Here is a 13,109-nt window from a genome sequence, read left to right on the forward strand (position 1 = left end):
GATCTCCTGGTCTCACCTCCTACATCATTGGACAGCACAGATGACACACGTTTCAGATAAAGTCCTCACAGAGGGCAGTACAACAGAGTTTAGCTGTATCACATTACAAACCCTTCTATCAGCTTTCCTCGTCTCATTTCACTGTCAACTCTATTGCACTGCCCATCCCCCACACTACCTGTCCAGAGATGTGTCAGAGGAGCTGAAGGAGGGTTTGTAGTGTGATACAGCTAAACTCTGCTGTGCTGCCCATCCCCACACTGACTCGTGTAGATCAGAGATGTATTCTTACATCTGACACTGAGAAACCTACTCTAGGCCATAGTGTATGAGAGTGTGTGGCATTTTCTCTCCATTGAGTGTTTCTTTCCGCTTATGATAGGTCAGCATCATACAGGGGAAGAGGACACGCCCCCAGTAAAAAAAAAAAAACAACCTTTCATGACACCCACTTTAAAAGTTAAAGAATATGTCCACTACTTTTACATCGATTCCCTATTCTCAGGATAGGGCATCAAAGTCTGATTGGCCGGGGTCCGTCTAACTGCACCCCCCCAAACAGCTGTTCTTGGTGCCAGTGTAAAGTACTTATTTGTGGAGCTGGTGATCTACTTGCAGTGGCCATAGTGGAGTACTAGTCACTCCCTAATCAGGAGGCAGATGTGCAGTAACAAGCCCCAGCCATGCTCTGCAAGTGAGCACTTCCGGCAGCTGCCGCCAACACCGATAACAGCTGATCGGCAGTGGTACTGGATGATCAGACATAGATGCCCTAGCCGAAGAATAGGGCATCAGTGTAAAAAGTAGTGGACAACCTCCAAGTAATTAGAACTCAAAGTGTTTGGCATCTAATCTCTGCAACAGAGGTGGGGGGAACAATGATTTATTCTTCTCTGCAGCCCACTATTCCATAGTGTGTACAAACGGCTACTCCAGTCAGTCACTCAAGTGAGGGCAGAAGAGCAGCCGAGCGGCTGAGGATAGGGGAGAACACCTAACACAAGAGAAGACCCCTGTAATACGTATGGCAGCCATGTTACACGACATCTTGCAGGGAAGGTGTGCTGTGAACACGTCGGACGGGAGTTCGGCATCTTCCCCCTTCTGTCACACGTGGATGGACCCCCAGCTCCTTGGTGCCGGATTTCCTGGAATCAGGCTGCACAGCGCACTCTATGGCGGCGGCAGCAAAGAGTAGTTTGTGGAGGAGACAAGAAATCCCACCCCGCCAGTGACATTTGCTCCAGGACGCCAGACCCCACTCACAAAACTATTATAGCTGGGGATGAAAGGATCTTCAGTAAAAAAAAAAAATAAATAAAATAAAAAGACACCATACAATTGTTAAAAAATATACAATTTATTTACATATAAAAAAAAAAAAACACCACAAATAAGTGAGAATGTGAAGAGACAATAAAACCAAAGTGTATAAATAGACACCCCAATAACGAGACCTTTATACAACACAGCATATGTACACTACAACTCCCAGCATGCCCTCCCAACCAGTAACAGTCCAGACAAGCACCCGACATGTAGGGACAGGATAGAAGATGGCGAGGAGTAAGTCACAGACTCGACTTAAGGGAGTTGTCCACCACTCCAACAGCCCCATAAGTGCTCAAGTCTCCAGTGCCAAACAAGTGTCCTCACCTCCCGCCCCCAGCCCACCGGCACTCGCCACATGAGCGCTGCAGCCAATCAGCGGCGGCGTGGAAGGCAGTTTATGTTACACAGGGGGGCAATAGAAGTGAAGGGGTTGACAGCCGCTTTAAGAGGAGCCCATCAATATGACTCTAAAATGTGATCAATGACTTCTCAGCCCTTTGTGTCCTCACTTCTCCCCCCCCCAGCAGAGGTGAAACAAGGACACAAAGCTTAATAGAGGGCTAAAGAAAGCAGCTTCCAGGGTTCAGGCGCACCGGTACGGACGCTCAGAGGGGTGGGTGCGTTACAGTAGAGGCCAGGCCCGGGTTTACTTTGTCTGGCCGGAGCTGTAGGCGGGAGGCAAGATCCGGCGAGAGTTGGCCTTCACCCATGGGTGCTCCATGACTCCCTTGAGCGAGAGGCGCTGCGCTGGAACGTACCGCAACAGTTTGCTGATGAGATCTTTTGATCCATCTGATAGGAAGGTTGGAAACTTAAGGTCGACCTAAGGGACCAGAAAGAGAAAGTTGTGGTCTCCCATGGGGAGGACTAATTTAAAAAAAAAAAAAAAAAAAAAAAAAAAAAAACACCACGAAGAGTTAAAGTCCAGATACCTTCACTATCCTGCGATGGGTCTCTGAGTGGGAGGGGCTCTCGAAAGGGGGCACACCCACGAGGAACTCATAACAGAGGACCCCCGCGCACCACAGATCCACCTTCTCGTCGTGGGTCCTCCCCTCTATCATTTCCGGGGGTAGATAGTCCAGTGTCCCGCACATCGTCCGACGCCTGGTGTCCACAAACCATATGATCAGCATCAGGACCCGCGAGTGTCCCACCCACCATCAGTACCCATCACCAGACATACCTGAGCGAGGGGGCATGGACAGACCAGCCAAAGTCTGCAATCTTCAGCTCCCCCTTGTATCCCATCAGCAGGTTCTCCGGCTTGATGTCCCTGTGAATAACCTTCCTCTCGTGGCAATACTGGAGCGCGTCCGCCAGCTCCTCAATGAACTGCAAAGAACCAGAAGCCTTCATGTCTACATCAGGGACCCAAAGACCTCAATTGTGCCCAATAGGATGAATATTAACCCCTTAACGGCCAGAGCTTTTTTGGTTTTGCCTTTTTTTGTTTTTCACTCCCCTCCTTCCCAGAGCCATAACTTTATTTTTCCATCAATATAGCCAAGTAAGGGCTTATTTTTTGTGGGACAAGTTTTACTTTTCAACAACACCATTGGTATTACCATGTCATGTACTATAGAATGGGAAAAAATTCCAAGAAAAAAAAAAAAAAAAAAAAAAAAGGGGGCAACCCCACTCTGGTTTTTGCTTGGCTTTTTTTGCTAGGTTCGCTAAATGCTAAATCTGACCTGCCATTATGATTCTCCGGGTCATTACGAGTTCATAGACACCAAACATGTCTAGGTTCTCTTTTTATATAAGTGGTTAAAAAATATTCCAAACTTTGCTTTAAAAAAAAAATTGAACCAATACCCATAGCGTCTCCATTCTTCGTGATCTGGGGTTGGGTGAGGGCTTATTTTTTTGCGTGCTGTGCTGGCGTTTTTAATTATACCATTTTGGTGCAGATACGATCTTTTGATCGCCCATTATTGCATTTTAATGCAATGTCGCAGCGACAAAAAAAAAAAAAAAAAAAAAAAAAAAAAAAATGTATTTCTGGCGTTTGTTTTTTTTCCCCACTATGCCATTTAGCGATCGGGTTAATCCTTTTTTTTTTTTTTTTTTTTTTTTTTTTTACTGATTGGGCGATTCCAAATGTGTGCTTTACTATTTTATTTTGAATGGGGCGAAAGAGGGGTGATTTGAACTTTTTTTTTTTTAAATATTTTTAATAACCTACTTTCGGCAAGCTTCAATAGCCTCCATAGGAGACTAGAAGCTGGCACAATTCAAACGACTGCTACATACTGGCGATGAGCAGATCAGCTCTATGTAGCTGACTTATTGACTTGCTATGAGCACCGACCACTGGGTGGCACTTATAGAAATCTGGCACTGACAACCATAGAGGTCTCCAGACCTTGGGATGTCATGCGGAAACACTGGTGTGATGGGGGTCACTGATGTGCGCATTGCCAGCCTGATGGCCAGAAGCGCTTGTTAAATGACGCCATCAGAGTTTGACAGCGGCGTTTAACTAGTTAATAGCTGCGGGTGGATCACGATTCCACCCGCGGCTATTGTGGGCACATGTCAGCTGTTCGAAACAGCTGACATGTCCAGGTGAAAGATGTGGGCTCACCGCTGGAGCCCACATCAAAGGGAGTCTGACATCAGGAAAAGTGTATGCACGATGTCGAAAGGGGTTAATGGTACGGTAACCTGTGGGGTGGCATCAGGCTTCCAACATGGAGGACATCTCACCGTGGCACTTCTCTGCTCATCAAAGCGGCCATATTTCTGCAGCTCCTTGTACAGCTCCCCCCGGGGGGCAAACTCTAGCATAAGGTAGATGCGCTTCTTATCGTGGAAGTAGTTGTACATGCGCAGGATGTTCGGGTGTCTGCGGAAGGAATCAGCAGAGGATCAGACATGGCGGCAACCCATGTAACATGGCTGCAGGTAAGAACGTTCTATCCAGCAGACCCCCGGGGTGGGCGCACGACAGACCGTGGGTGACGTACCGGAGGTGGGACTGGATCTCGATCTCCCTCCGCAGCTGATGCTCCACGCTTTCCTTCTCCAGCTGGGACTTGAACAGGACTTTCAGGGCCATGATGAACTTGTTCTGCTTGTCCCGGGCCAGGTACACATTGCCGAATTTGCCTTTGCCCAGAGGTCGCCCGATGTCAAAGTCCTCAATGCTGAATTTCCTATTGGGGCTGTTCAGACAAAAAACACAATGTACCAACTGTGGCCCAGAAGAGACGCGCCCTGAACTACTGGGAGGTTTCCTTCTGAGGTTTTTTCTGCCTCCTTCTTCCATGACAACTATTTTGGGTCTGCTGACATTTGTTTTTTTTGCTTGTTCCTTTACAAAAATGCTCATTTTATATTTGGTTTAAAGGGAGCCTGTCATGTGAACACTGCTGCCGGTAAGCCATCGGCACCTTGCGTGCGAGAGGGGGACACAGCAGATGTAAACAGATGCCCCCTTCCACCTCTGATCCTAACCTCTTAGATGCTGCAGGAGCAATTGAGGCGTTAAACTGTTGCACTCAGAGCTAGTCCCGATCCCAGCAGTGCTGGCAGAGTGACGCCGCTAGTAGCCGCACAGTCTGTGTTAGGCCTCTTTCACATTTCCGTTTTTTACAATCAGTCAAAATCCGCCAGGTTTTGAAAAAAACGGATCCACAATTTTTTTTTGCAGATCCGTTTTTTTCCCCATTGACTTTCATTATTGTCGGATCTTGACGGATTGCCGTCCGTGGCATCCGTTTTTGTGCGGATCGGCCATAATGTTGCTGTCCGTCACCATCCTCAAAGATTTCCAAACAGAGCTTGCAACGTTGTTTTGGCCGGCGGATCCTCCAGACACAGATTTAACCCGAAATTCTGTCTGGGTGCCAGACAAAAAAGAAAAAAAATCTTTCTCTCTTCATTTTGCGGATCCGTCAAAAAACGGATCCTGTGGCATCCGTTCACATCAGTTAAGAACGGATCCGCTTGTCCGCCTTTTTGGCGGATTTTAACTGATATAAAAAACTGAAGTGTGAAAGAGGCCTTAGAGGGGCACTCAGAAGATGAAGAACCGGCTACATCAGAGCGGGTGAGGCCAGGAGAGGGGCCCCGCGGCCCCCATCCACCCACCTGCTCCATATACAGGAGGGTGAACAGATAGGAGCACTCACCAGTCCATCGCCTTCTCCCCCTGGCTGTCAGTCGCTGTCACTCGGCTGGCCGGCCCTGCAGAAGAGAACAGCAGCCATTACAGACCCCGTACAGCTTGTGTAGACTGGATACATTGTCACGAAGCCTCAGCTGTGAGAAGAGCAGGCCCCTCATACCACACCTGACATGGAGGAGCCGGGATCCTTCCGCAGGACACGCTGGGGCCCGGACGCACTCGTCGGGGTGGCGAACTGTGGAAAGCAGGAGACAAGAGGTTAATAAGGAGGATTGGGGGGGGGGTCAGGAGCCACCGGTGCAGGAACGCACCCCTCGCCCGGTCCCGGGACGCACCTTGGAGTAAGGGTTCAGGTTCTCCTTGTAAGACATCCTGTCAGGAGCACAAAGGAACAGAAAGGTCAGTCAGGAGTTTAGAAAAGCAGGAGGGGCTGGAATAGAGAGCAGAACTACAACTCCCAGCATGCCCTGGCGGCCACACACCCCTGAACAGCTCTGTGGGGTGTCAGGGCATGCTGGGAGATGTAGTTTTGCAGCAACTGAACACCACTGCCATAAAGAGTAATGCTAAATGCTGCAATACGGGGAGATAGGAGCACAACACAAATCTCCCACCCCAGCAGCCGCCATACTCCGCCCTGAGCGCCCCCCTGGAGGCTGCCCCCGCCGGTTACCTGCTCGTCCACGCTCGCTCCTCTCTCTCCGGGAACCTCTCCTACACTGAACGCTCGCTCGCTCAATTCAAACAAAAACCGCCACAACCGGTCACCTGACCCACTATCCCGCCTCCGATTGGTCAAAAAAGGAGGACGCGCGGATTGGTGGACGTCAGTTTAAAAGCCGCCGCTCATCTCATCATTGGCCGTGACGTCAACAATTCTGATTGGCCGGCGTGGTTTTGTGAGTAATGATTGGTTAGCGCATTCTCTTCTCTTGATTGGTCAGTAGGGCTTGTGACGCTCCTGTTGTCATAAGGATGCGAGGGTGGGAGGGAGAGGAGGTGCTGACCGCCATTTTGTTGCTGAATGAAATGGAGGTTATTAGTTCGGGGCGGGGGAGTGAGAGGACGTGTAGTGGGGCTGCGGAAAAAAAACACGACGCGCTGACGACTGGGGGCCGCGGACCAGCCAGATTACACAGCGCTGTAGTACGAGGATAAGATAAACTACGTATCCCATCATGCCTTGCGCAATTCAAAAGCATATAGCTTAATTGATATTCGTAATACCAAAGCATTCAAAACTCAGTAACTTTATTGCTGCTTTTTCTAAACACACTTTGATCGTCTCAGAATGTCACGCGCCCCGAGTTGTCGGTCAGGGCGGTGCGGGAGTTCGGTGTAATCACACACTCAGCCTCCTCCATTCATCATGTCTGTTTCTCCCAAAGGAGGAACAGGTAAGGATTAACCTCACTGACGATAGCGAGAGACGAACCCCAGCAGCGACCACCCCGCGGCCTCACCCGGACCACCTGAGGGAGAGCGGCGGCGGCACTTCCTCATTAATATATGTTATGCTAATTAGGCGCCCACGTGACGCCGGCGCTTAGAATATTAATCGCTGCACATCAATATTTCATCAGTTATCACTCGTGAGTGTGCTTCACCCAGGATGCACTGCGGCGCTCATTAGCATACAGGGTCACGATTGGCTGGCTGTAAAAGACGAGCGATTGGACAGCTAGATCCTCCTGCACATAAACACGCCTCTATCTTGTCGCCATCACAACATGGTGGGTGCGAAGAGCAAAATGGTGGTTATTGCTCCTGCGCTAGGCCGCCATCTTGTTGTAGCCTGAGCGCCCCCTAGGAATACAAACACCAGCGGCCTCACCATATCAGGAGACGAGGTGGCCGAGTGGTTAAGGCGATGGACTGCTAATCCATTGTGCTCTGCACGCGTGGGTTCGAATCCCATCCTCGTCGTCATTTTATCCTTCCACCATTGTTATATAGTGCGGTGACTGCGCACCCAGGCGTGAGATCACTCCGCCTGACCGTCCCACACATCCCTCACACTGCCGCGGAGGCCGCACGTCATAGTTCAACGTTAGGTTTCTTCATACACACCACGGTGTCACATTCTGTCACCTTGGACGTTTTTATTTTCTGGTGTGTAAATGTCAGAGCGCGTAACTTACACCAAATATGGCCGCCCCTGTTCATAGGAGCCGGCGGTTGGCGTCCGCATCAGCTCTATGTCGGGCACGTCATCGGGTGCAGCCAGCTCTCAGTTATAGGTGGAGCCCGGCGCCATGTTACTGTAGCCCAGAGCTGTAATGGCTGGGATCTGAGCAGAGCCGTCACGTCACGGTGACGCTAAGATCACAGCAACCGCCAGGGAGTGATCACCAGGTGCGAGCACCGGCAGTGACGTCATACAGTAATGTGGACTCACCGCTGGATGAAATCAGCGCATGTGAGGTCACCGGATTTGCACGGCTCTGTGACACTTCGTATTGGAGGGAGAGAGTGCCCGGCCTGTGCGTGCACAGTATAACGAGTCAGAGGCCTGTAGTGTAGATACTGGAGCTGAGCCATCATACTAACAGCCCTTCTAAGGGCTAATCGTTTGTATCACATACAATATATGTTTAGCCTATGGAGGGAGAGAGACTCGCAGGAGCAGGGAGAGAGACAGAATCCAGTCTGGGATTAGGGCTGTGCTGGCCATTGGCAAATACAGTATATAGCTGAGGCTTTTTTTGGTGAATATATTTTGATGCATCGAGTATTTTGTGATTTGTGTTCCTTTTTGTGTTATAGAACACTCCAAAAATCGTTAAAAAATTTCCATGGGTTACATTTCTTACCCATACTCCATTCTGTGTCCTGGGTGAATTTATTTGTATATAACACTCCAAAAAAGCATTTAAAAATATGTCAGAGTTAAATTTGTCACCCATGCAGTATTACGTGGTCTGGGGTACATTTCCTGCGATCCATAAGGCTTAAAAAAAAGCGTTCAAAAATATTGCAGGCTCACATTTCTCATCCATACAGTTTCACATTTTCTGTGATATCTAACACTCCAAAAAAGTGTTAAAAAAAAGTAGCTGGATTACATTTCTCACTCATACACTAATCCGTGTTCTGGGGTAAATTTCTGTGATATTATCTAACACTCCAAAAAAGCGTTTAAAACAAATTGGCTGGATTACAGTTCTCCTCCATACACTATTCCGTAGTCTGGGGTACTTTTCCTGTGATCTATTAAACCAAAAAAAAAAAGCATTAAAATTTTTTCTTTGGTTCAATTTCTCTGCCATACAGTATTCCGTGGTCTGGGATACATTTCTGTGATTTATAACACTCCAAAAAGTGTGACTTTTTTACTGTATACACTTAGTCATCCGTACAGTGCTGAGTAGGGGACAAACATGGCAGAACCAAGCAAGACTCTCTAGGAAGTGACTGGAGGAATATTGGAGCCAGAGGAATCTGGCGCAACAGCAGAGGTGGCAGGAGCCCGTCTCCCTGACCCGCCAAAGCACGGACCCAGGCCGCATCCTTTACCGCTGGGGTTCTTGCAGCCTGCAGACAAGTGAGTGGACTGCGGGGCCTAGGCTGGTCGGAAGAGATAAGGAAGTGAGACAGGACCAGGTCTGGACAAATGTTATGGGGCCCGCTAGCCGCAAAGTACAGAGAGTTGGCATCTTGGGGGGTGGTAGCTACTTACGACCGTCAATGGAGAAGGGGGTCCATTGAAGAGTTTATGACCTGTCATCACATCTCATTCAACCATCAGGCAGTAGAGACAGAACACTTGCCTTGAAGGTTGCAAGAGCTGACAGCTAGAACTAGAGTCAAGTTCCTCAAAATGGAGGCTAAACATCACTGGCATGCAGCGGATGTGATCCCAGAAGGAATGGATCATGATGAACCTTTTTTGAGGAATGAATGAGCCTGGGAGAGGCTCCTTGAGGTGGCTCGAGATATGGCTACTACCACTCCCGAGAGATCGTACTGTCCTTGTGGTTCCCCACCTCCTATGTGTGAGCAGCCAATGGTGCAGGTGACAAAGGGGGTTGTTGCCCATTTTTATATGTCGGGCGCCCCAGCAACACCTGAAGCCATGTCACTTACAGCCAGGATTGGACTGGGACAAAAAAACAGCCCTGCCACACAGACCCCACCAGCCCACAAACTATAACACTCCTCACCCCGATCAGTGGATTTTTCTTTACTTTGTTGCGCCTCTCACTCTCCTAAAAGGAGATATGTGAAGAGCCACATGTGAATGGCGCCACTGTGCGTATGACTGACCACAACTGCATTTACATGGTGCTCTACAGAGGATCATGGGGGTCCCAGCAGTCGGATCTCCAGCAATTGGACAGTTATCCCCTATCCAGAGGAGAACGGATTACTTGGGATAATCCATTGAAAGAGCTTTTCCAATATTTTATTTGGCCATAGTAATATTGAAAATACTAAACCAGTATTGACCCTCCCAAAGTCCAATGTCGCCTCTTCAACAACAAGACAGGAGAAGTGGTACTGTGCAGTGTATATATACAGGACAGGAGGAGTGGTACTGTGCAAGTCATACAGGGCCGGCTCCAGGTTTTTGTGTGGGCCCAGGTGAAAGAGTCTCAGTAGGCCCCTTTAACACATACCACCTCCAGTCTCTCTCCCCAGTCGTCACAACTCACCTAACTACAATCTTTAATCTCTCCCTCTCCTCTGGCATTTTCCCCTCCTCCTTCAAACACTCTATCATTACTCCATTACTAAAGAAACCCACCCTCGACCCATCCTGCACAAACAACTACAGACCAGTCTCCAATCTCCCCTTCATCTCTAAACTCTTGGAGCGCCTGATATACTCACGCCTTACCCGTTACCTCTCCACTCACTCCCTCCTAGACCCTTCACAGTCCGGTTTCCGCCCCCTACATTCGACAGAAACTACACTCATCAAAGTGACCAATGACCTTCTGACAGCAAAACGTAATGGTGACCACTCTCTGCTCATTCTTCTCGACCTTTCTGCAGCTTTCGACACTGTTGACCATCCTCTCCTACTCTCTAGGCTCCAGTCACTAGGCATTAAGGACACTGCTCTTTCCTGGTTCTCCTCCTATCTTTCCGACCGCTCCTTCAGTGTTCTGTTTTCTGGCTCCACTTCATCTCCTCTTCCTCTCACTGTTGGGGTACCTCAGGGCTCAGTCCTTGGCCCCCTTCTCTTCTCTCTCTATACGGCCCCAATTGGACAGACCATCAGCAGATTTGGCTTTCAGTACCATCTTTATGCTGATGACACACAACTGTACACATCATCCCCTGACCTTACCTCCGCTGTACTACAGAACGCCACTGACTGTCTGTCTGCAGTCTCCAACATCATGTCTGCTCTCTATCTGAAACTCAACCTCTCCAAAACTGAACTTCTTCTGCTCCCACCATCTACTAACCTCCCTAAATCTGACATTTCCCTCTCTGTGGGTGGCACCATAATAACACCCCGACAGCAGGCACGCTGTCTGGGTGTTATGTTCGACTCCGATCTCTCCTTCACCTCCCATATACAATCTCTTGCCCGCTCATGCCGCTTACACCTAAAGAACATCTCTAGAATCCGCCCTTTTCTCACCATGGAAACCACAAAAACTCTCACTGTCGCCCTGATCCACTCCCGCCTGGACTACTGTAATGCTCTATTAATTGGCCTCCCTCTCACTCGACTCTCCCCTCTCTAGTCTATCCTTAATGCAGCAGCCAGGGTTGTCCATCTGGCTAATCGTTACTCAGACGCGTCCGCTCTTCGCCAGTCGTTACACTGGCTGCCAATTCATTACAGGGTACAATTCAAAGTACTTGTTCTCACCCACAAAGCTCTCCACAGTGCGGCACCCCCTTACATCTCCTCCCTCATTTCTGTCTATCGGCCTAACCGACCGCTGCGCTCTGCAAATAACTTTCGACTAACCTCTGCCCTAATCCGTACCTCCCACTCCCGACTCCAAGACTTCTCCCGTGCTGCGCCAATCCTCTGGAATGCTCTACCCCAAGATATTAGGATCATCCACAATTTGCATAGTTTTAGGCGCTCGCTCAAAACGCATTTGTTCAGAGCGGCCTATCACATTCAGTAATCAAAGTCATGTTATGTTTGTGTGTGTGTAGCCCATTCACTATCTCCAGCTAACCCCCACCCCCTGAAGATGGCTGGACCGTCATTGTAAATACATCATTGTAAATACAAACCTATGCTTTGTATCTCCCCCACCTCATTGTAGATTGTAAGCTCCACAAGCAGGGTCGTCTTATTTCGCTTTAATTATTGTATTGTTAACGTTGTTACTTATGACTGTTGTGTTTGAAACTGTTCAACTGTAAAGCGCTGCGGAATATGTTGGCGCTATATAAATAAAGATTATTATTATTATTATTATTATTATTACCACGATTCATGATGCACAGATACATCAGAGAAATATAGGTATACAATGCCAAAGATTTCATATCTTATATTACATAAGTGATAACTATTGTACATTCTACAATAGGCCAGAAACCAGAGAGTATATTGCTCCATACAATATAATGAGCCCCATATAATGCTCCATACAGAATAATGAGGCCCATAAATTGCTCCATACAGAATGAGCCCCATATATTTCTCCATACAGTATAATGAGCCCCATATATTGCTCCATACAGAATAATGAGCCCTATATATTGCTCCATACAGAATAATGAGCCCCATGTAATGCTCCATACAGAATAACAAGCCCCATATAATGCTCCATACAGAATAATGGGCCAATATAACGCTCCATACAAAGTAATGAGCCAATATAATGCTCCATACAGAATAATGAGCCCCATGTAATGCTCCATACAGAATAATGAGCCCCATATAATGCTCCATACAGAATAATGAGCCAATATAATGCTCCATACAGAATATTTAGCTCCATATAATACTCCATACAGAATAATGAGCCCCATATAATGCTCCATACAGAATAATGAGTCCCATATATTGCTACATGTTAGGAACGGTGGAACACACTAAATAAAAATATAAATAAAGTGCGTTCGCCGCTCGGGGTCCACCGTGCAGTAGGTGAAATAACCGCTGCTAAGTGGTGGCAGGAGCAATATGGCGGAATTGCACACAGGGTTAAACTCCACCCAGGTGCGTAGAGCAATCTCAGTTAAACTCACGTAACTGTTAACCCTGTAGCGACTATGAACTTTGACACTGTGTCATCTGATCTGTTGGTGCTCGTTTTTTTGAACCTCAGCGTCTTGTCTCAACTATATATACGTGTGATGCCTGTACTTACTATGTGGTATTTCCTGATGAAGGGGGCATGAGACCCCCGAAACGCGTAGAATAAACCACTGTGAATCTTTGACATTGATCTCCTGGAATTCTTTCTTGCGGCAGCGCGGAATATAACTACAAATTCCCCTGAATACGTGATTTCTTCTGGTCATTGAGGACCTGTGGATCTGCAGCAGCCGCCAGACTATATGCTTTCTCTTACCCTAATCAGGTGAGCAAATTTCTTAGTATAATCTCTCTGTGTAACACAGATAAGACCCTATTGCGCTTTTGTGTCTCCTTTTCTCTGCAATACCTATTCACATATGTAATATCAGAGGGAAGGGGTTTCAAATGAGTCAT

General features: G+C 48.0%; 1 protein-coding gene and 2 non-coding genes across 3 annotated transcripts; 1 reads left to right on the forward strand and 2 right to left on the reverse strand.

The window, feature by feature from the left end:
- Positions 1–1,341: 1,341 nt before the first annotated feature.
- AURKB (aurora kinase B) lies at positions 1,342–6,293 on the reverse strand. The gene is made up of 9 exons (XM_073551636.1): positions 6,141–6,293; positions 5,803–5,839; positions 5,633–5,702; positions 5,472–5,526; positions 4,305–4,502; positions 4,045–4,183; positions 2,519–2,667; positions 2,265–2,439; positions 1,342–2,155 (listed from the first exon to the last, which is right to left on the reverse strand). The coding sequence occupies exons 2-9, from the start codon at positions 5,836–5,838 to the stop codon at positions 1,979–1,981; spliced, it is 999 nt and encodes a 332-aa protein (XP_073407737.1). The 5' UTR covers position 5,839; positions 6,141–6,293; the 3' UTR covers positions 1,342–1,978.
- A 459-nt stretch (positions 6,294–6,752) lies between these two features.
- Positions 6,753–6,887, reverse strand: LOC141054368 (U8 small nucleolar RNA). Its single transcript, XR_012221413.1, has one exon. It is a non-coding gene; the product is annotated as a U8 small nucleolar RNA (small nucleolar RNA).
- A 424-nt stretch (positions 6,888–7,311) lies between these two features.
- Positions 7,312–7,393, forward strand: TRNAS-GCU (transfer RNA serine (anticodon GCU)). Its single transcript has one exon. It is a non-coding gene; the product is annotated as a tRNA-Ser (tRNA).
- Positions 7,394–13,109: the final 5,716 nt, after the last annotated feature.

Source organism: Dendrobates tinctorius, unplaced genomic scaffold (assembly GCF_039654945.1).
Source record: "Dendrobates tinctorius isolate UK_male_01 unplaced genomic scaffold, ASM3965494v1 ptg000178l, whole genome shotgun sequence".
Lineage (NCBI taxonomy): Eukaryota > Metazoa > Chordata > Amphibia > Anura > Dendrobatidae > Dendrobates > Dendrobates tinctorius.

Coding starts and splice junctions, on each gene's coding strand:
- AURKB (XM_073551636.1), bottom strand. CDS start 5,838: ATGTCTTACAAGGAGAACCTGAACCCTTACTCCAAG. Junction 5,703..5,802: donor ACCTGAACCCTTACTCCAAG/GTGCGTCCCGGG, acceptor TGCTTTCCACAG/TTCGCCACCCCGACGAGTGC. Junction 2,440..2,518: donor GTCCATGCCCCCTCGCTCAG/GTATGTCTGGTG, acceptor TGTGGACACCAG/GCGTCGGACGATGTGCGGGA.